The sequence below is a fragment of the Amblyomma americanum genome, chromosome 8 (assembly GCF_052857255.1).
Source record: "Amblyomma americanum isolate KBUSLIRL-KWMA chromosome 8, ASM5285725v1, whole genome shotgun sequence".
Taxonomy (NCBI): domain Eukaryota; kingdom Metazoa; phylum Arthropoda; class Arachnida; order Ixodida; family Ixodidae; genus Amblyomma; species Amblyomma americanum.
In genome coordinates, this window is record NC_135504.1 from 52,555,136 (window position 1) to 52,576,065 (window position 20,930).

Sequence of the window (20,930 nt, forward strand, 5' to 3'; positions counted from 1 at the left end):
GCACTTATGTGTACCGTTGGCTGTTTGTCGGCTTTTGAAGCAAATGGAACCACATGTGTCCCACTGTCGTAAAACGGGCTTAAAAAGTGGAAGTGACGTTACATGCAGGGCGCATAAAAGGCAGAATTGTCACATGGATGCATACCTATTCTTCTTTGGCATGAAAGCCCACTGCTGTTCATTTCGACTGAAGGCGGGGCTTTGTGTGTATCTTCTTCAGCACTTGGCAAGCTCCAGTGCTCTATAGTTTGAGGGGAGCAGTTGTCCGCACTCTTTGGAGCTGCAGCAGATGTTGATTATCTCCTGAGCCCCCATGGTGCAGGCCAGTGTCAACAGTGTGGCGTTTCTTTGACGAAGAATGTGCTCGCAATCTAACTGCCTTGTCTCATGCTTCTGGTGCCTATATGTACAATTCCAGTTCTGTTGACAAGCCCACCTGTTTTGAGAGCTCAAAAGTATCACTCCGTTATTGGTGTGCTTGGAATGGGGTCATAGTTAAGAGAGCAATGAAAAAGTGCATTGCAAGTGCATAGTAAAGGATGGTATTGATCTGCTTGTTGTGGCTAGGCAGATTGAATTTAGCCTTTGCAGCCATCGCTGTTTGACTGCTTATGTTGGTAAATTATAAATGCCAACCGTCCCTTTGCAGCCAGCCCCATATCGGATATTGCACCGGACACCTCTCTCAGAAGTCAGCTATGGTGAGATATGTTCAGCCATTTCTGGCCAGTATGTCACATCTAGTAAATTTCTATTGGGTTAGTGTATTCACGACATTCTGCTAATGTCCTTAAGGGCACAGAGTGACCCTCTCACACCGTACAATTGCACAGTGAAGGTGCCCCTGCATCCTCTAGTAGTGAGTCGTGTACAGATTAGAAGACTTAGTTTTATGGCCTGGCAAGTTGTTTCAAAGATCTCTGGTTTTGAAACATTTTTTGCTGTATTTTTTTTTGTCTATAAGATCAGCATGTAAGGTTTTAATGAGTGATAGCTAAAGACACTGTGAAATGCACAGAGATGACTAAGCCTTTTTTCTTCCCCCGAAATTTTTATAGCATAAGGTTTCATTACTGAGGCACGAAATGTCCAAGAGTAGGTTTCAAGTATAATTGTGGAATGTAAAGTAAATCTTAGAATAACAACTACTTAGAGGTCTGTTATAGATAGTGGTTGGACTTGTTGATTTGTATTTTTTTAAAATTTGATAGCCCTTTTGCGGTGTTAATCTCAGAATGGCATTTTCACTCGTCTCTTAGCATGAGCAGTTCATGTACCAGTAATAATGTACGCCCCCCGTCATAAGTTTACAGCCGAAGGGGTTTGCTCGTGAAGCCTGCAGCGTGCCTCATAATGCACCCTCAGCGACCGTAATCTCTTGAAATGTAAATGGCTTCAAGTCCTCAATCCTCCCAAGGTTTGGACTGCTTGATGTTCAAAGGAGCCCCGCTAAACAGCTTACAAGCAAACCCTTTGGGCTGTGTACTTTTGATGGGGGCTGTACATGTGGCCATATTTAGAGCGGTGCTTGTTGGACTATTATTGCCATAGAAAAAAATAGCAGTGCGGGAGTTAAATGATCAGGCCCCGTAAAAATTTATTTCTACAAAGTGGGTTGTGCAAAAATGAAAGAACAAAAAACTCGACAAAGACATGCAAGCCTCACGCAGATATTTTAACTGGTCGTGATAAATGTTTCTTGCTTGCGACACGTTGCTCACTGTTTCACTGATGGAACTGTGAAAGCAGCACAAGCTTCCCAAGAACAGAGTTTCAGATTTCATATGAAGAAAGGTGGCTGCTGGAGAAATCGAGGAGCCTGAGGGTTGCGGATCGCATGGTTCATGGGGCGTTGGCAGCAATCAAAGCACTGCTGGACTTTCACGGAAGTAACACCATGACACTTTTTCGTGACAGTCATGCATGGCTTCGCAGTGACGGTGGCTTGTCATGGTTAGAAACTTTAGTATGTCCTTGCACGCATTCGAACCAAGCAATAGCTCCAATTAGGCGATGACAGCCTATGAACAGATGTTGCTTTGTTAGCAAACGAAGCTTGACAAGAAGTCTGAGCATTCTGGTCAGCACCAGCAAGTGCCTGTAGTTGTCGGAGCAGTACCTAAAAGTGTACCACTGCAGGACTAAAATAAATACCTATGCAGCAAGTTGTTGCTTCATGTCAAGGATACTGACCTTTTTTCATTTGAAACGAAATTTCAAAATATATTTGGCATACATTTATTCTATTTTTTTTTGTCATTTTAAATTTTAAAAGCCCAACAGCTGTTTATGTCGTGTCACATATTTTCTTTACAACATGTGACGGAACGAGATTGTAGGCTACTTGACAAAGGGGTTTTCTATGGAGGTAAAGCTTTTTTTAGTGAATTGCGACTGCATTACAGACTTGTGGATAAAATGCCTAGTGCTTAAAGGGCCAGTGTCTGATCCATGCAGAACAATATACTTTTGTTTGTTTATTTATTTATTTACTGTGAAGACCTTCATTTTTCTTCACAAAATTGTGAAATCGTTGCTATGGTAAGAAGGACATCTGTTTAATGGTTTGTGCTGGCAATCATTCTTGGAGAAAAAGGTGGTGTGTTGTGTGGTAGAGCATCTCATTATTTTATGACCAAATAATGCAAGTATGCGTGGGTACTGGGTACATATGCGTGTTTTCATGCATACATTACCCACATGGTACTCCGAATTAAAGGCATTTCGTCTGTATGATTTACTGAGCTTATTCCAAGCCTGTGGTACCGCTTTATGCGTTCACACTAGTCCTGGTGGTGATGAATTATGGACGCATAGTTGCAATAAATCCACAAGATCGAAACGCAAAATGTGGCTTGCCTCGTTGCTTCCAGTGGTGGCCACGTCATTGTCGCGAGAGGAGATCTTCCAGAACTGGACCTGGATCGAAGAGAACCTGCTCGAGACTCTCAGTGAGTGGAAACATTGGTTTAGACGCCTCGAGTAAGGACAAAATAGAGGAGTGCTTTCATGCGCTGCAGAAGATGTTGCACAGTGTGCTCTCAGTGTACTTGTCCTTTATTGCTCTCTGCATTCTGCACAAAAGGCAGCTAAGTGGACTAGACCAGTGCTGTCCGTCTATGGAGTTGCATTCGTGCTGCTGAAATCTGAGCGAAGCTAAAGTTCGAAGCATATTGCATGCTGTAATATAAGATTGAAGTGCAGTCGAGCAGTGGGCACGCAGGGACACTTCTTAGCCAATTTCTCGCAGGGGTCAGGGTTGCCAGTTTGCGATGAGGCATAGTCACATTTTACCCAAGTGTATTGCTGGCTGAGGACAGAAGAGACAGCACTACTTTAAAATAACAGTGCCAGTAATGGGGGCAAAGGGTAGAAAAACACAGGACAGCGCTTGCCCTGTGTTTTTCTACCCTTTGTCCCCGTTTTCCGCTCTGTTATTTTTGAATATGTATCACCAATTCGCCCGCCTAGCTATAGTGCTACTTCATTGCCAGTATGTCATGCATTTCTCCACAATTTAGTTAACATTGTCTTTTAGGGACTCGTAGCGAGTGATGAAAGTATGCAAAGAGAAAAGCATCATACACTATATACTACCAGTCATTTAATTTTGTTCAGTATGGATGTTTAACGTGACAGCGTTAGGGAGTTCATGTCACAGAAACTCTGGCGTCATTGTTGGCATTGTTGACTGTGCGTGAAAAGTCCCTGAAAAATCCCCAGAGAAACAATCTAGGAGGTAGGTGGTCCACCTAAGTTGCGTGACCTTGCAGCGTCATCACAACCTGCCCACCAGATTGAGAGCAAACTGCACACCTTGACAGGCGGCAGTTAAATTAATAGTTTCTCACGAGAGGTCGCTGGGAAAAGCAGCCTGGGTTGCACAAGTTCCATCGATGGCAGCACCTGCCATCGCACGGCAGTGGCGCATCACTTAAGCAGTATTCACATGGGGTACATCGGCGCAGATGGATGTGGCGAAGAGGTGCGCGACGTCACCGATCCATTAAAGTCCGCCCCTGCTCTTGGATTCACAATTCACATGGGCAGCAGGGAGCTGCCGAGGGGGACGAGCAGAGCTGCGGAGGCAGAGGGGAAGGGGTCGAAAAGGAAAGAAGGGGCCAAAACGATACCCCTTTGCGGTGTTGTGGGGGTGTCAGGATACTGAAGGCGGAAAAAAAAATAAAAGACGGGGAAACAGAATAGATGCACGAAAGGAAGGGACATAAGAGAGAAAAGAAACCCAGAGGGGGAATAGATAAAGAAAGAAAGCCGGCAGCGGGCTGCACCCGCATGCCACCGAAGGCCGCATCTCCCGGATGTACCGGCCGAACGAACAGTTCCCTCCTCGATCAGCGGCGGCCGCCGGAACAAAACTGGAAGCTGCGTCGCAGCGAGCACTGTTGAAGGCGTGACATGTACGCAGTTGCTGTCACTTAGGTGGATTCCATCGCCCATATGAATACCGCTTGAAGATTTGCACCACTGCACCAGGAGTGGTATGAGGGCTCCCAGGGATCTATGAATAGTAAGAAGAGAATGCCTAATTCTGCATATATGGGTATTAATCCATTAGCTATCGTGTCATGCCCTTCAGGCAGAACTTAAGTGTCCCCTCCAATTTTTTATAAATGTCTACTATTTATACAGAGTATTGTTTCTGAAATTGGTTTGTCTGGCAAGGCAGGTACTTAGTCTATTGTATCTTTTACATTGCCTTATTATTTTACTTGTTTTAAGTAGCATTCTGATAAATTTTTTCCTGATTATTGTGTATTGAATGAAATGATGCACCCTGTCTTTAAAAAATGAGAACTGCGAAGAGAAAGATCATGTAGCAGCACTACATGACCAGGACAGATTTTACTCGCCACAGTCGCTCAGTTGGCTTTGATGTTTGCTGCTGAGCCCAAGGTCATGAGGTGAAATCTCAGCCACAGCTGCTGCATTTGGATGGGTGTAAAATGCAGAAAAAGTAACTGGACGTTTAGCCCTGTGGTAATGCAGATCCCTGCAGTGGAGTATAACTCTGGGGAAGGGTGTGGGATGTTGGTTGTGTTTATGCAACTTCACTCGCATTAGTTCTGAAAGCCTTTTCCTGAGAGTGTGTTTATCCCACATTCTTTGTGACTGCCCTGCCTACAGCGCCGAAAGGCAGTCGCTCTGCCGGGCGCTGGAGCGTCTAGATCCACGTCCACTGACGGAAACGAAGATTCTCAGCCATTGTTTGCGGCGATCGTCGGCGGTGAAGGCCTCCAAGGCACTGCTCCGCTCTTTGCGAACTTCTGGCCTGCACGATAGGCTGTGACTTTAACGAGCAAACGCTGACTTTTCATAGTGACTCTCCTTTCTCTTTCATTTTTATCCCCCCCCCCCACCCCCCCACCCCCTCGGGTAGGGTGGCAAACCGATTATTCTTTCCTCTCCCTCTCTCTGTCTTTCCTCTTTTTCCTCCTCCTCCTCCTTCCTTCCTGAGAGTGTTGGAGAAGCTGGTTGGAGTATGCAGCTATGAGGTGGAGGAGTTGGTGTTAGGGGTTTGAGGATGTGGTGTTGAGTGTTGAATTAGGTGGACTTGCAGCCGGTTGTGAAGAGGGTTATAGAGTTGCAGCATGCATGGACAGTGATGACTGCACAATCTTGCAGGATGACATCCGCACAGCTGTGTGATCAGAAACCGCCCAGTGGCGACGCTTGTACCTCATGTCCAGCTTCAGCAAATCAGGACGGTAACACCGATATACCGTACTGAACCATAACATGCCATATTAAGACACTTTATCATGTCATGGGAACTGCCAGCTAATGGGTGGGACCTACCTGCATGGCCGCTCCTCTGCTATGCGCAGAGTCCTTTGACTCGGAGGACGAGGCGACCGAGTTTGTGTGCTGCAAGATCCGCAGCCTGGTGGCGCAGCGGGAGGTCACCCTGCCAGAGGTGGACCAGGACAATGCTCAGTTCCGGGTCAACGCCAACCGCTTCACCACCGTCTTCAACCTGCCCCCTCAGGAGAAGCTGGTCAACTGTGAGTGGGGCATCCTTATTGACCTTGCTTCCTCAGGGAGAGCCTCTAAAGAAACTATCATCCCACCTATGGGAAATGACCTCTCTGGTATTCCTGCTGTTCTCTGTGAGAAACACTTCACAGGAATTTGGAGAAGACATATCTAGTTCTAAAAAGCGTTCCCTGCTTGGTGTATGCTTATATTGGTGTAATTATGTCTAACCTGCACGCCTTTGCAGAGTAACCACAGTAAATTGCTTGCGTGGGAGGATGAATACATAGATGCTTATCCTCGGGTCGCATCAGTCTATAATATCATAGCTATCGCAGCCTGCAAACTAAACTGAGGTCACAGTACTACAAGAATAGGTTCAGAAAAATGGTTGTGGTCCAAGTAGTTGTGCGATTCTATGAGGTTGAAACGACCTTGAAGCAGGAAAGAAAGCTTCGCCCTCGCATATACTAAGGTGACCATAGCTAGTGTTCTTTATTTGCATGTTTCACAGCGGAGCTTCGAAACCTAACCATCTTCTGCGTCTGCTGCAGCTGTTCTGTGGGTGAATTCACAGTTGCTACAGTTTCATGTCTTGGACTAATGGGATTTCAAAATGGGGTTTGACGAATTTCAAAACATGGGTTTCATGGGAAGCTTTGTGGCTAGAATGATTGAGCAGTTCTGGCCTGTACGGAGATTTCTACTTCAGGGGCAAATTGCACACACATGTAGTCTAATAGCAAAGGGGGCAGTTTCAGGTGTGCATTCCCGTTTCAGACTACTCGTGCAGCTTCTGGAAGGGCAAGCTTCCCCAGCAAGGGTGGCTCTACCTGAGCATGCAGCACCTGGCCTTCCACTCGTTCCTCTTTGGTCAGACCACCCGACTGCTGCTGCGGTGGACCGACATCACGGTCAGTCACTGGACACATGCGCACAGCGTGTACACGGCACATGGCGCTACTCTCAGATGGCGCTTTCGTTCTGTTATTTACTCTTGTGGTAGACTCCCTTTAAGACAAACTTGAAGGGACCAAAAAATTTATCAGAAGCTCGTTTTAATGGAAGGGCCCCCAACAAAGATGTGTTCGAATATATATTACATGAAAATAATGAATGAATCAAATAGTCTTTCGGAGAGGGTACCGTAATTACAAATGTAGCATTTATTGCACTATGCATAAAGTGAGATTGGAGACAGAACGTGAAACAAGCTCACACTATTCTACTTGAAAACGGCATTGTTCTTGTGTTCTGATTTCAGTCTTGTTTCTTCTCGCAGTATGCCGCAGTGGCTGCTGTTTGTGTGTGTGTTTTCTGATTTTTGCTTTCCACCTTGCTCAGAGTTCTTCGAAGGTGTCCAGCAGGGTAGCCGTGTGTCTCTCTCTTATCTCACTTTTTCTGCAGTGTAGCTGGCTGTTAGCAACTCCACGAGCAGGCACATCATATGCCTTTCCTTACGCCACAGGCGATGCATGCAGCGCCGATATCTGGCCGTCCCTGCACCGCGATAACGAGTGACTCAACAACCCCAAAGTCTACAAGCGGGTGCACTTCGTGCATGCACACCTTTTAGTCTTGAAAAGGCAACTCACGGCACATGATGCACATACAATGCCGAGTACTGGGCATGTCAGATCTCTGCGCCAGCACCGTCTCAATGATGTCCTGCCTTTCACAACCGGCAGGAAAGCTCCCCCCAAGAAAGCATGCTCCCGCAAGACGGATTCTCTGCAGTGCCGCATGGATGCCCTATGGGTGCTATTGCGAGGGGTTGCCTTGGTTCGCTATTGCGTCAAAAGTTAGCCTTAACACACGAAACAGTTTGTCCTGAGCAGATTTTTTGTACATTGAGCCTTATGAGAAACCAACCGAATGGTCTCACATTGTTCATCTTAACTGAGAATTCGTGTTAACCGAGTTTGTCTTAACGGGAGTCTACCTTCGTTGCATTAGGATCACTTGATGGCTTTTGATGGTCATGAAACTTGCAACCAAAAGTTTCTGTCCCAAAGGGCCAGAACCAGCCACTACAACAGGTTCCAGCATGTAGTGGAAGGGTGGCAAGGTGATGCTTTGCCATGAAAGTAGGTACGCTGGCATGTGAAGGGGAATTGGTGTTCTGAGTGTGCCATGAAGAATGCGCTAACAGTGCAAGAATGCGGCCTAGTTGGTATTGACCCGTGTGAGTCTGCACAATAGCACAGTAAAAGCATATTAAAAAAACTATGCTTTATGTTTTAGCACTATTCACGCACAAACAGTACATGCAATGGAATGTACAACAGTACGACAACAGTACGTTTGAGTGGTGTTATGTGCCAACAACGCATAGCACTACTGGATAGAAGCGTTTTTTACTTTGTGTAGTAAACATCTCAGCTGCACAGCATTCGCATGATGGAATGCGCTAGTTTAATAAAGGCAGCTGCCACTGTCGTGGCTGTCTGGTTATTATGGTCGGCTGCCAACTTGAAAGCCTCGGGTTCAGTCCCGGCCGCAGTGGTCACACTTCGATGGCGGCGAAATGCAACAGGTTCATGTACTGTGTGGTGGCAGTGCACGTTAAAAGAACCGCAGGTGGTCGAAATTATCCGCAGCCCTCCACTGCGTCATCTCTCATAGCCTGAGTCACTGTGCAATGTTAAACCGCGTGAACCATAAGCCATATTAAAGTGAAGTGCAAAGTATAAATCACTGATGGAGTTCATTTATTTACTTTTCATTCAGAAGGGGCACAATTCAGACACAGGTTGTGATTTCCTATTTCTTTTGCGCGTGTTATAAAGGATAGCTGAGGCCATTTTTGTGTTCGACTGCTTTTCAAATAGACAGTTGTGTGCTGAAAGCAACATACGGTCACTGTTAGTGGCATACAAAGTCTTTCCAATGTCATTACGCTTTGAAGTCTGGTGACTGGTCGACCTGGTTGTCTTGTCCGCCTTCAGTTTTTTATTATTTTATTTTTAGCACGTTAGAAATAGAACTCCTATGTTTGAAAAATCTGTCTGGCCGTCTAAGGCCTTTGCTTGAAATAACCCTTGGCCTTGGAGTAGGGAATAACCCTCTCCATTTTTAAGGCAAAGGGAAGACGAGGGTAATAGGCGACGGGTGAGGGAGAGTGAAGAAAGGGTACGGCATGTCCCACTGTGATAGCTGGATCGGATTGGGAGAATGGAGCTAGGGTACTGCTTGTCGCACAGTGATTGACGGACTGGGTCATGCCACCCGCTAGCATGGTGTGAACCTGTCAGTGGCAGCAGCTGCTTGGTAACGTACTGTATTTACTCAATTCTAACTTGCACCTTTTTTTCCCAAAGAAGTCGCCTAAAAAGGACATGCGTGCTAGAATCGAATACGAAAATGAAACTACACCAGCAGTGATCTATTAGGGGAACATCAATGATAATGAATACTCTGCCACGTCAATCATATTGATCGTCTGTAGATTTTTTTTAGCTACATATGTGCACATCAGTGTGTTCTGTGAGGCAAAGCTGTCTTGATTGACACGGTTCTCCATTTTTGACCTCTTCATCATCTCAAGCGTGGACCAACCATGTATTTGGCAAGTCTTCTGAAAGAAGTGTGCAGAGTGCTCAGGACTATGCAGCTTGAATATATGCTCCCACTTGTGGACTAGGTACCTCCCTTCCTATGCCCTGGCATTTAACTAAATGTATTTTTTTTTCATTTTCTCATGGTTCAAGGCCATTGCACTTAACTTGAACATTATGTTGTTCTTTATTTGATTAAATCTGCCAAGAACTATGCCTTTGTTTTGCTTCCAGACCCTGGAGAGGAGCAACAACTTCCTGTTCCCAGAGACCATCATGGTTTCCAGCCGAGAGAAGAAGGTGCTTAATCATTTTTTCGCTTTCACAGTTGTGTCTCACGGAGCAAACAGTGGGTTTGGACAGTAACCTTGGCTGCTTGCTTCTCTGCAACATACTAAATTCAGTAGTGTTGAAAGATATACAGTCGTGAGCAAAAGTGGTATACTACACGAAGCCGGTGGAAGAAGTCGGGAAAACTGCATTGCAACGCCATCTAGCAACAACTGTCTGGGATCAAGACAGTCGTGGCAGTGCCCCATTTTATCGACAAGCATGTCAGTTTGCTCGGCTCTGTGCATCGCGCTCCTTCCCGCCTAAACACTCTGGCATGATAAAAGTCACATGGGTGGCTTTTTTAAAATATTTTTTGTTTGTTTCCACTGCATAATTGAGATATAGCAAGGTGCATGACCGGCGCTCGCCACGCTGCGATGTCTCTAGCGTAATGGTCATTCGCATGTTCGCGGGACACCAAGTCGACAGACAAAAGGTCATGTCTGTGGTGTCCAGTCTTAATTCAACGTTAACAGGTATGGTACTGCTGCAGCACAGCTCGGCATTTAGCCCGACACACCGAAAGGAGCCAACTGTCATGCCTGCAGAAAAGATGGGTCCCCCTTGAGCTGTCTCGGCCCCTGTCGCTAGATGGAATTTCAATGCAGTTTTCCCGAGCTCCATCATCGGCTGCGTGTTGTATACCACTTTTTTTCTCACGACTGTACTTTGGGTGTGTATCCATTACTGCCACTGATGTTTTGTGGGCACAAAACCTGATCAGGAATATAAATTCACATTATTACTCGGTAGCATAGAAACCTCACCGGAGTAAAACTGCTGGCACCATCCAGCATCGTTAAAAAAAGTCCTGATTGGCTGGCGGGCAGTGGCGTTGTCAGTGGCGTCACCAGAGCAGAGAAATCCCAATGTCTACCGAGACGTGACATCACCAGACGAAAAGTGACAGCGCCAGAGCTGGTTCGTCTAAGTGAAGTCTGCACTTACCAACCCGTGGCAGGTGGTGTTCGGGAAGATCATTGCCCAAGGAGAGCAACCTGGGTCTCACAAGCCCCACCAGTCATTTCCGCCAAAGGCATCAACAGCTTCAAATGTATTCGCATTGCCAACACATAATAGAATTAGGATTTTTTTTTTTTGATGAAACATATGTGGCTGAGGGAAGACAAGCCAGCCAAACACTAACTTGCCCAGGCACCAGCTGAAGATGCTGTCTTTGTCAGCTCGCTGCTTTCTTCTTTGCTGGGCTGTTCCATAAGCATACCTGAGTGAAAGGAACATGGATCTAGAAGAGAGAAGAAAAAAAAAAGACGAGATTGTCCAAGTACACACTTGCACAAGACAAAAAGAAGAGTTATGTTTCAGTGAGGGTTATTTAGGCAAGATAAAAGTTTTTTCCTTTTTCCTGCACGGTGGCATCAAACCTGGCCAGACAGACCTGAAAAAGCTTGGTCGTGGAACATTTCTCTTCTTTCATGCACTGGAAATTCCCCTCTGTAGTGACTGTGTGGTTGTGGTGACCTGCTACAAAAACACAAGGCCCGTGAGGTCAAACCCGGCCGTTGTGGCCACATTTTAACGAAGGCAGAATGCAAGGATGCCAGATCTAGAATAGCCCACAGGCAAGCTTTTGCACCTTTAAATCTGCTGATGTAGTAAATTAGTACTAACCATTAAGAATCTCAATAAAAAAATGAACTTTTTTTTGTGATCACATGCATTTTTTAATTTTTATTTCTGCAGAGAAGTGTGACGAATGTGATCATCAAGGATTCCTGATTGTGTTAAGTATTCTGAGACTTTAGGGAAAACTTGAAGTTGCAGACCTTTCAATGTGTACTTTCTAACTGTTCTGTAGTGCATCTACGTATTAGCACAAGACTGTATTGTAACTGTGCTGTATACATCAGTGTGCACATTGTAACTGTGTCGTTCGCCACCGTGCGCAGAGCTAATGTCCTTACTAAAGACACCAGAGAATTTGTTTTTTGAAGAGGCAGTCCTGTTTCATTTGGCAACTGATAGAATTGCTCTCTTTATCAAGTCAGAGAGAGCTCTAGTGCTACGTAGCTGTTTATCCAGTTACCAGTCAGGTGATGGGAGAGTTTGCTTGGCACCTTTCGCTTTCCTTCCATTTTTTTGCGGGTAGCGCAGTCAGTTCTGAGTAATGTAATGCATCAGGAGGTACTTGCATATGAGCGAAAAGGCTTTTTAACATGGGTTTGTTATGAGACTGATGGGGCTTGGCCTTCTCTGTATATTTGCAGCACTATTTTTCTATGTTCACCAACATTGTGGAGACCTTCGCACTCATGGAACAGCTGGCGAACCTCGCCATGAGACAGTAAGTTTGCATGTTCGCTGGGCTCGTTTAGTAAATTAAAGAGAACACTAATTATTCGAAGTGCTAATGCATTCTGGTGAGAAGTTGTGCTGCAGCCCCGTCAACTTTTAAATGGCATACTTGTCTAGAGCCTTTGAGGGTTTTGTACATTACTACACTCCAAGGAATTGTCATCCATGGTAGAAGCGGGAAGGGTAGGGATGGTTCTTCAAAGCACCAGTTTATAATCTTGGGGAATGAGGAAAGCCTCAGGTCACTGACCTACGTTTTCATCAGGGAGGTTGTCTTTGTCTGAGCTATGGCAAAATGGTGAACCTCGGGGTCGTCAAAAGGTTCGACAGTGTCTCCACTGTTTTTGGATCAGTGATTCCTAGCATATTTGACCGGATAAATTAATCTGAAAAACAAGGTCTTCACTCATGGATTTTTACACTGACAGCGGTTGAACATCCTGAAGTAGACTTGCAAAACCAAACTGCTTGCCATTGTAACCACCCTGCTTTTCTCTGCCACAAGAATTCCCCCCCCCCCCCCCCCCCCCCCCCCCCCCAACGTTTGAATATGAGTGCACTCCACTCATTAGAGCATATCATTTCTTGTTGAAAATGGTGGTGGCAAGTTTTATTCAAATTTTATTGTTGTTCATTAATATCAACAGACTGGTCACCTTGGCAGTAGCTGTGTGAAAATTGGTCTGATACAGCCTTCTCGAATGTCTTCATGCTGTATGTGCCACACAAGTGTTGCAGTACTTGCATAATATGCATGCTGAAGTGAAGTGGCCCACAAGTTTCTCTGGGAATTATGTAGAGTGGCGTGGTTCCATTTGGGTAGGCCAGCTTGAGCGATGTGTCCGGTCCACCTCTCATTAGTTTGTTTCCAATCATTTAAGCAAAGTGAAATGTGCTTCTTTCTGAGTGGCTACTGGCAGAGCTGTCGTATATCCTCTTTGGGAGAGTTTGGTGGTCTCTTGATCTTGCCAACAACAGTTTGACAGGCATCTAATGACACAGAGCTTCTTTCTTCATGCAGCCTCTTGTTGCAGAACTTGGCCCAGTTAAGCTGCCTTTATAGTGTTGAGGTGACCTTTGTTAATATGCACCTTGTTCGACAAATATTTTCCTCGGCAAGAGGTTGTTTAGGTGCATTGCGCTAGCTCTTTTGCCGAGGCAAGTTTCGGGTCTGGCGGCAAAAAATTGCTTGTGGTACGGGCACTAAACACGGCTGGCTATTGGCTCTGCCCATAAACCGAACTAGCCGCCGTAGTGGCTCAGTGCTTATGGTGATCCAAAAGACGCGGGTTTGATCCCAGCCGTGGTGGTTGCATGTTGATGGAGGTGAAATGCTAGAGGCCCATATGCTGTGTGATATCAGTGCACCTTAAAGAACCTCAAGTGGTCAAAATTGCCCGAGCCCTTTACTATGGCGTCCCTCGTAGCCTGCACTGATTTGGGACGTTAAACCCTGTAAAACTTCCTTAAAACAAGCAAAACATAAACATAAGGTTTTCTAATGAGATGCACAGCTCTGCTCTCTGGCCTAGGGGTTTCTTGGCTCCTTGCGCAGTGCAGTCCACTGCGGAGATGTTATGGCTGACTCCTAGCTCGTGAACAGTATCGCAGTGGCGTCCGTATCCGAGCCTTCTGCCTGATTCTTTATGCAGACTCATTTCGGAGGAGACATTCGAGGCGGATGAGCAGCTCTCCAGGAAACTCAGCCGTAATGCACCCAAGAAGCTGCCGCTGCTCAAGAGGGACCTGGACGCCAGGGCCCAGAGTGAAGCCTACCGGTAAGGGAGAAGTTCCTCCCGTCATACCTGGTGGCAGGGGAAGGACATTTTATTTTTCAGTCCTTTTGCTTGTCTCAGCATACTCTTTGTCGTGCTTCTTTTTTCGTTGACGGTGTAAATTGGCATCGTTTTCATCTGCCCCAGGCGTATCATCCCGTCCATTCTGACTGCACACTGACCGCACCTGGGAAGTGCTTTGCACTTATTTATATTTTGCTCTGGGAGCGTTAAGAGTTGAAAGAGCGGGCTGTCGGTGGGCTAGTGTTTCACAATGCCTGCACTTGGTTCCTGCCACTTTACATCAATACACGGGAGTGGGCCCATCTTGATTTGAGTGAGATTTGAGGGTAGCCACATTATGGATTCCGCTGCTGTTCTTTTTGCGAGCATGCTGTGGCGTGCTCTCGTTAAGTAGATCAGTCATGTCACATGCACGTTAGCAACACAGTACAGACAGTGGCCAATCTGTCACTTTGTGAAGTATGAGCTATTCAATTACCGTGCAGCATTTTTTCTTAAAGACTAGGATTAACGTAGTTTCTTCGTTTGTGGTGTCATGGTTGAAGCACGTGGTGAAGTCGCTCCGTTGATTTTCGCCACGCTGGAGAATAGCGCCAGGGGAAATGAAGTGAATGACAGCAGCTTCGACTACATGTCCGCGTTTGTGGTCGAGGCAAAACTGTTGGGGGATCTCAGTCTAACAAATTGCGGCTCCAGGCGGCCTCCGCTCAGTGCAGCAGCGCTTTGTGTGCAAAGTGTGCAGTGTCTTACTGTGATACCTTCACGCAGTACCACATTTCGTCTGCCACTGGACGAGCGACTTGACGGCAGCATGGAGTGCTGTCTGTGGACGCCCTACAACAAGCACACCGTCCGGGGCAAGCTCTACCTCTCGCCAAACTACATTTGCTTTGAGAGCAGGGTAAGGAGCCTCTCCGTTTTCGGTGCAAATCAAGTGTTCCAGTGTGTGCTCGGAAATCGGTGCTAGAAGGTCCCCGACAGAGTGACCCTAAACAGAGAGGGGTAAAAAGGAATAAGCAGGGCTAGTTGGTGATGCATTTTTCTTTTCTTGAAATTAAATAGCGCTGCATGTTTAGATGAATACACAGAAAGACATGACAGGAGCGCCCGTCCTGTCATGTCTTTCCGTGTATTCGTCTAAATAAGTAGCGCTGTGTAATTTCAAGAAAGAAAAACAGGCCAGTTGAGATAGAGTACAAGGCACGTGCGACATGCAGGCACGAGCAAAAGAAGATTAGCGCTAGTGATGTGCCACTGGAGCAGCAGATAGCAATGCTCAGCACTGCAGTTACGAACATACCGATAACAAAAGTGCCAAGTGCTTTCGCTAAGCACAGTGCCACACCAGCCGCATAGTGCGATTTTCATTGTTCCGGTGACGTCATTGTGCTAATTTTTCTTACTTGCGACTGTACTTGCAGTGATGCCCGTTGAAGCTGTTTCATGTCACTCGTGAGAGACGGCTGAAGAAACAGTTTCTTGCTCGCTGCTTTAGACAAATTGCGGGCCTAAAACTACCTACAGTCGAACACGGATATATCGAACTCGAAGGGGATCGCGAATTAATTCGATATATTAAAAATTCGATATAAAAAAATACAGGCCCAGATACTTTACCTGTGGCGGACGTTGACCTACCGATCGGAGCATTCAAGAATGACAACTATTTCCGCACACACGACACAACGTAATGCTTTATTTGCGTGAAAAAAAATCGTTTATGTTGGTCTTCTTCTTCACCTTGCAAATGAAATTAAAGACGCCAACCTCGATCTTATCGAGGCTGTTCGGGTGCGAAAGCCCGGTTCCTTCCATGTCGCCGCAACAACGGCGAATCAAGCTGAACGCAGCCGCCACTTCAGCGCCCGGAGTACGAGCGTGTAGCCGCCCCCTCGTCCGGACGATCTTCGTCGCCACTCGAGCTGTCGGCCTGGGTCCCTGCGACTGCAGCTACAATGTCCTCGTCGGCGAGGCTCGCAACAGCCTGAACATTGCTGTCAACGTTCACAAAATCGTCAGCAGACATTTCGGCTGGAACGGCAGCCGGGAAAAGGGACGACAACTTGCGAAACACGTCCATGCGCTCGTTGTCGCCGTCTTCGCAGGTTTTGGGAAGTTTGGCTGTCACGAGGCATGCCTTCTGGAAGCAGTTGGCCACGGTATCCTGCTTCACGTCTCTCCAGGCGCCCGTCATCATTTGAATGGCGCCCAGCAGGTCAACCCTTAAGCTCGGTGCCCATGCGGAGGTTCACCAAAAGCCTATCAATGAGTCGCCTCCTGTAGCCGACTTTGAACGACTTAATGTTCGCCGGCAGCAACTTGAGCGCGATGTTTTCGAGCTCGCAGGTGGTGTGATGGGCCGAGCAATTATTGACGAGAAGGCAAGCGTGACGCCCCGACTTGCCCAGTTTGGCGTCCCACGCTTGCAGCCATTCTGTAAACAGCTGACTCGTCATCCACGCCTTCTTGTTGAAGGCGTAGCGAACGGGGAGCTGCTTACAGTTTTTGAAGCAGCGCGGTGCCCTTGCTTTGCCGATCACAAAGGGCTGGAGCTTTTGAGAGCCATCCATGTTAGCAGCGAGCAGAACGCTCACGCGGACTTTGCTCATCTTGCCCCTGTGACACGTGCTGCCCCGGACGTCGAGTGTCTTGCTGGGCAGCATCTGCCAAAACAACCCGGTCTCGTCGGCGTTGAAGATTTCCGCGGGTGAAAACTTCGCGCAAATTTCCGGCCATTCCTTCGAAATCCACTGCTGGATATCCTGGCTGATGACGGCTCCGCTTTCCCCAGAATGGTTTTGCCAACTATCTTATGGCGGTTCTTTTGTCATCACCGAGTGCAGCGGCAAACCATTTGGCTTTAGCCATTAGCATTGGGCCATCCACCGGAATGTTCTTAGCCCGCACCTCTAAAACCACGCATGAGCCTTTTAAACTTTTTCGTGGGCAAGAGCGCGCACACGACAAGCTCCCGACGTTCGTTGCTCCGCCGCTTTCGACTTTATGTCCGCCTTGTTTTTTAACAAAGTGCTTAGAGTGCTCCGAGGAATCCGAAGTCGTCTGCCACCGTCGCACTTTTCTCGCCCGCCTCAACACGCTGAATGGCTTTCAGCTTTGTCACAAAGTCCAGGTTCTTGCGCTTCTTGACGCTGCTTGTGCTTGCTGCGGCCATTGCTTCCGCGTCAGCTCACCACGATCCAGTCACACGTGTCGTGCGACGCACGCAAAACAATATTGAACACGAAACACAAGAACGCGCACAAAACACAAGAATTCACGTGCGCAGCCTCCGCCAACAAAGCGCTCGCGATGGCACCTCCGAGGGCAACAGCGACGTACGAAAGGCACGAGCTGGGGTTGGCTGAGCAAAACTTGTGAAAAAACAACAAGAAAAAAAAAAGGCAAAAGGAGGTGGCCGCCGGCACCTTCGTTCCTGGCTACCTTTTCCGAGCCGATCACTATGGTTACGCGGGGGAAGGATGAGAGACATTGGGAGAGAGAAAAAAACTGTTCCGCAAGTCGGAGAGCGTGCACAGCGGGAGTACAGTCCGAGCCTCCCTCCCCCTCGCTCTCACATTTTCCGAGCCTTTCGGGGGAGGCGTGGAGCTCGCGGGTGCAGCAAGTGCCTAGATCGCGCGGCGTTCTATATATCCAATGGCGGGTAAAAATATTGTTCGATATAAACGTACCAATTTCTATACTTTTACACAGAATTTTCAAGGGGATAATTTACGAGTTCGATACAGACAGTAATTCGATATATGTGGGTTCGATATATCCGTGTTTGACTGTATATATCAGTAACGCTTGTTGTGCTTTGGGTGCATAATGTGGCCGAACTTGTTATTGTGAAGCCATTGCGAGGCTTGTTACTAATGTAGCATCTCTGCATCTGGCTTGGCAATTTGTGTACTACTACCCCTGGTTTTCCTGCACCCATCTCTTGCACTCTGCAGCCTGTTATGATTTGTGGCACATTTGTACTGCTTTTATTTTGTGGTTCTAGCAAAGGGCCACAGCAGCATTTGGACTGCCAGGATGGTTGCCTGGGCCTCTCGGTTATTCACGATCAGGGACTACAGTTCAGATGGACGTGGTCCGGGATGGAGTGTATTAACACAAGCGCCGATTTTCAAAGTGATGATTGCAATAGTGATGGTGACGGCGATGTTAATGGTGATGATAGTAATGATGATGACAGAGATAGCAAAATGGTTGTGGGTTCGAGTCTCGCCAAGGTCTTGGGAAATGAAAAAGGGAGGCAGAAAAAAGAAGAAAGAGAAGGGCTTTCGCATTTCCGCTCTTAAGCAGACTTAAGAGCAATCCTGTAATTTTTCTTCCAAACAGCATTGCTGCTAAAGTCAGACCTCGTGCTGTATGTGTCTTGTCTGTTGAGGTTCTTTTGTACTGTAGTCTTTGGTCGTGTATACAGTCATGCCTGGTTAATATGAACTCCATATTATGGATGACTTTTGCAAGGACCAAATGGTTTCAATGCATTTACACCTCGTTAATATGGAGGCTCACTTTCTGGACAATGGACAGCTCAGTAAGGTACCATAGCTGAGAGCCTTATATATTTTTGTCGCATTATTATGGATCTGCAACAAGTCTTGCCTCCGCTTGAGCAAACATTTCAACTAATGCAGTGATGTGTAAGGTTTTTTTTCTCCAGGGAACCTTGTTTTAATATGGAAGTCTAAATAGCCTGTTCAATTTGGGGAGGTCTTCAACCCATTCATTTACCACACTTTTGGAGTGAACAGAACAGCTTGCATTACATCTAATTGTCCAAGCCTGCTGCTGTGAAACTTCATTGTAGTGAGGCAATATAGACGGTGCTTTTTTTTTTTTTTAGCAATAGCAACCGACACGACACACTTCACGTTGCTCAGCTTTTGTTTTCATTGAATAATAATGCTTCTTGGTATGCATGAAAACAAGCTTCATCACAAACTAGCAGCAAATTTGGCTCGTTTGTCTTGGATATTCATTTCTATGGATGACCCACTTACACTCTCTGACGGGGACACAAGCGTCTACATTAATGGAGCACAACTATAGATGATGCCATGGACTGAGCAAGCCAACTTTACTGCGTCTCCTTCTGCATTGTTTCAAAGGGTGGTGATGAAAGTCCAGATAGCTGGCTGGACTTGCTTTTATGCAATAGAGCTTCTACATGGCAGAGTTTTTTCATCAGTTACACATTGACTACATGAGTATCAGTAGCAGATGTGTCGTCAAGCAAAATGGACAGCAGTATGCAATCTCCACCCTTGCACTTGCAGTTCGGCATGCTCTGCTTGTTGTCTGGCTGGTCATTTTGTCGCTCGTCCCGCCTCGGTGGAGGCTAACCAGCTGTGTAGATGCATAAGACATGCTTTTACAGCTGTACAATGGGGTTACACAGTGATAGCTGTTAGCGCAAAATTCCAGGTTTTGTCATAGCCACTCGTCGACATTGCGTGTCATTATGCGCAACTGTCTCCCGCTTCTCACTCTTCTCTACGGTGCTTTTGCTTTCGACAGCGTCGCCGTGCTGTGTTCACAGTAGGTGTCTGCTTGGCTTTGCAGTGCTTTCCTTGCCGTGGCGCATCACTGTGTTGAATGCTGCGCTGCATAATGCACGAAACTCAGCGATAGCTGTTCGCTCTGTGTGCACACGTGTGACACTTCGAGTCTCACAACATTACACCACACACGCGCGAACACACAGCTAACAGCCATGGTCGAAGTTCGTGCATTATGCAGCGCAGCATAAATGTTGTCAGTTTTTGTTAGGTGAATGGTAGTCACCTGCGAATAGCGTTTTTTTTTTTTTTGTTCAAAGTGAATGGTGATTTTCTCCGAATGAATTTGAAGCGACTGTTTCGAATACTGCTGGCACGCAAAAAAGGTTGAATGGCACAATAGGCATTTACAAAATTGTGTATTTTTCGAACACACACAGTCATTGTACATGAAAAAGAAAAAAAAAAGAATGCATTGAAGCTTCCTCACACTCATTCAAGTTGTGTCGACATTCTGCAAAAATGGGCGTTGGAAATTGGGGGAGTCGACCTGGATGTAAAGCGGCCGTATTTGTGGGGTGTGAGGCCTATCTACGAGACCCCCGACTGCTGGTCTTAATTGTGATTGTATTGTTGCGCAGCTATTGCTTTTAAGCGATGACTCTGTGAACATGTGCTAGGCGCTGGAAAGGGGCACTCATTTCCATGTGCCTTGTGCCAGCTTGCCTTGGTACTCACACCGTTGCACTTGATTTGTGAACTGTACACAAAGAGTGGCTGCGGCTCCTGCAGTCAGCTTAGTCTCACTCTACAGAAGTCAACAGAGCCACGCGTCCTCTGATTAGTAGAGAGATTTAGCATAGCGTGATCGGCTTCTGTGGGGAGCTGCTACGCATGCGCAGATCGCCACGAGGACGCCAAGGCACCAGGCGCCCGCCAGCTGTTTGCACAGCTGCCCCGTCGGGACCAATCAGCGCACGCACACTGGTGGCACCTGCAGAAGTGGGTTGCGCTGTGCTAAATCTCAGTTGATGCACGGCGCCGTGCCGGGTACGGCATGTGCGCATCACAGGAACAGACACCTGAAAAATGCAAACTGTGCGCACTTCCGCCTGCTTGTGCTTGTTTCTGCACGCATGCGCTGATGGGCTCCAGCATAAGCGCAGAAGTGCAGGCACACGACGCACTTGGGGCTTTGGCGGCATGCATCCCGCGGTGCCATTGCGGAGGAGGTACACTCGGCCGAAATCACATGAAGCAAGAATTCCTGAAAGATTATTCACTTGGGACGAATACTTGGAGATTTCGAATTCCAAACATTCAGTTCGAATAGAATATTGAATGTAGTACTATTCAACCGAACATGCGAAATTATCGGATTTAATGGCATTGGCGTAAGTCCAAGTCATTAACAGCTG

The 20,930-nt window shown here is 46.9% G+C and overlaps 1 protein-coding gene across 2 annotated transcripts in view; it reads left to right on the forward strand.

Moving 5' to 3' along the window:
* Window positions 1-20,930, forward strand: part of Tbc1d8-9 (TBC1 domain family member 8/9) — a 91,457-nt gene that overhangs the window by 18,944 nt on the left and 51,583 nt on the right. For both annotated transcript variants that reach the window (XR_013308021.1, XM_077634775.1), the window contains exons 3-10: window positions 650-701; window positions 2,874-2,951; window positions 5,847-6,023; window positions 6,775-6,908; window positions 9,786-9,851; window positions 12,113-12,189; window positions 13,853-13,978; window positions 14,768-14,900. Coding sequence is in view for 1 of the 2 variants with exons in the window: in XM_077634775.1 (XP_077490901.1) it covers window positions 650-701; window positions 2,874-2,951; window positions 5,847-6,023; window positions 6,775-6,908; window positions 9,786-9,851; window positions 12,113-12,189; window positions 13,853-13,978; window positions 14,768-14,900 (843 nt within the window). In the remaining variant the exon portion in view is untranslated. The remainder of the gene's footprint in view (window positions 1-649; window positions 702-2,873; window positions 2,952-5,846; window positions 6,024-6,774; window positions 6,909-9,785; window positions 9,852-12,112; window positions 12,190-13,852; window positions 13,979-14,767; window positions 14,901-20,930) is intronic.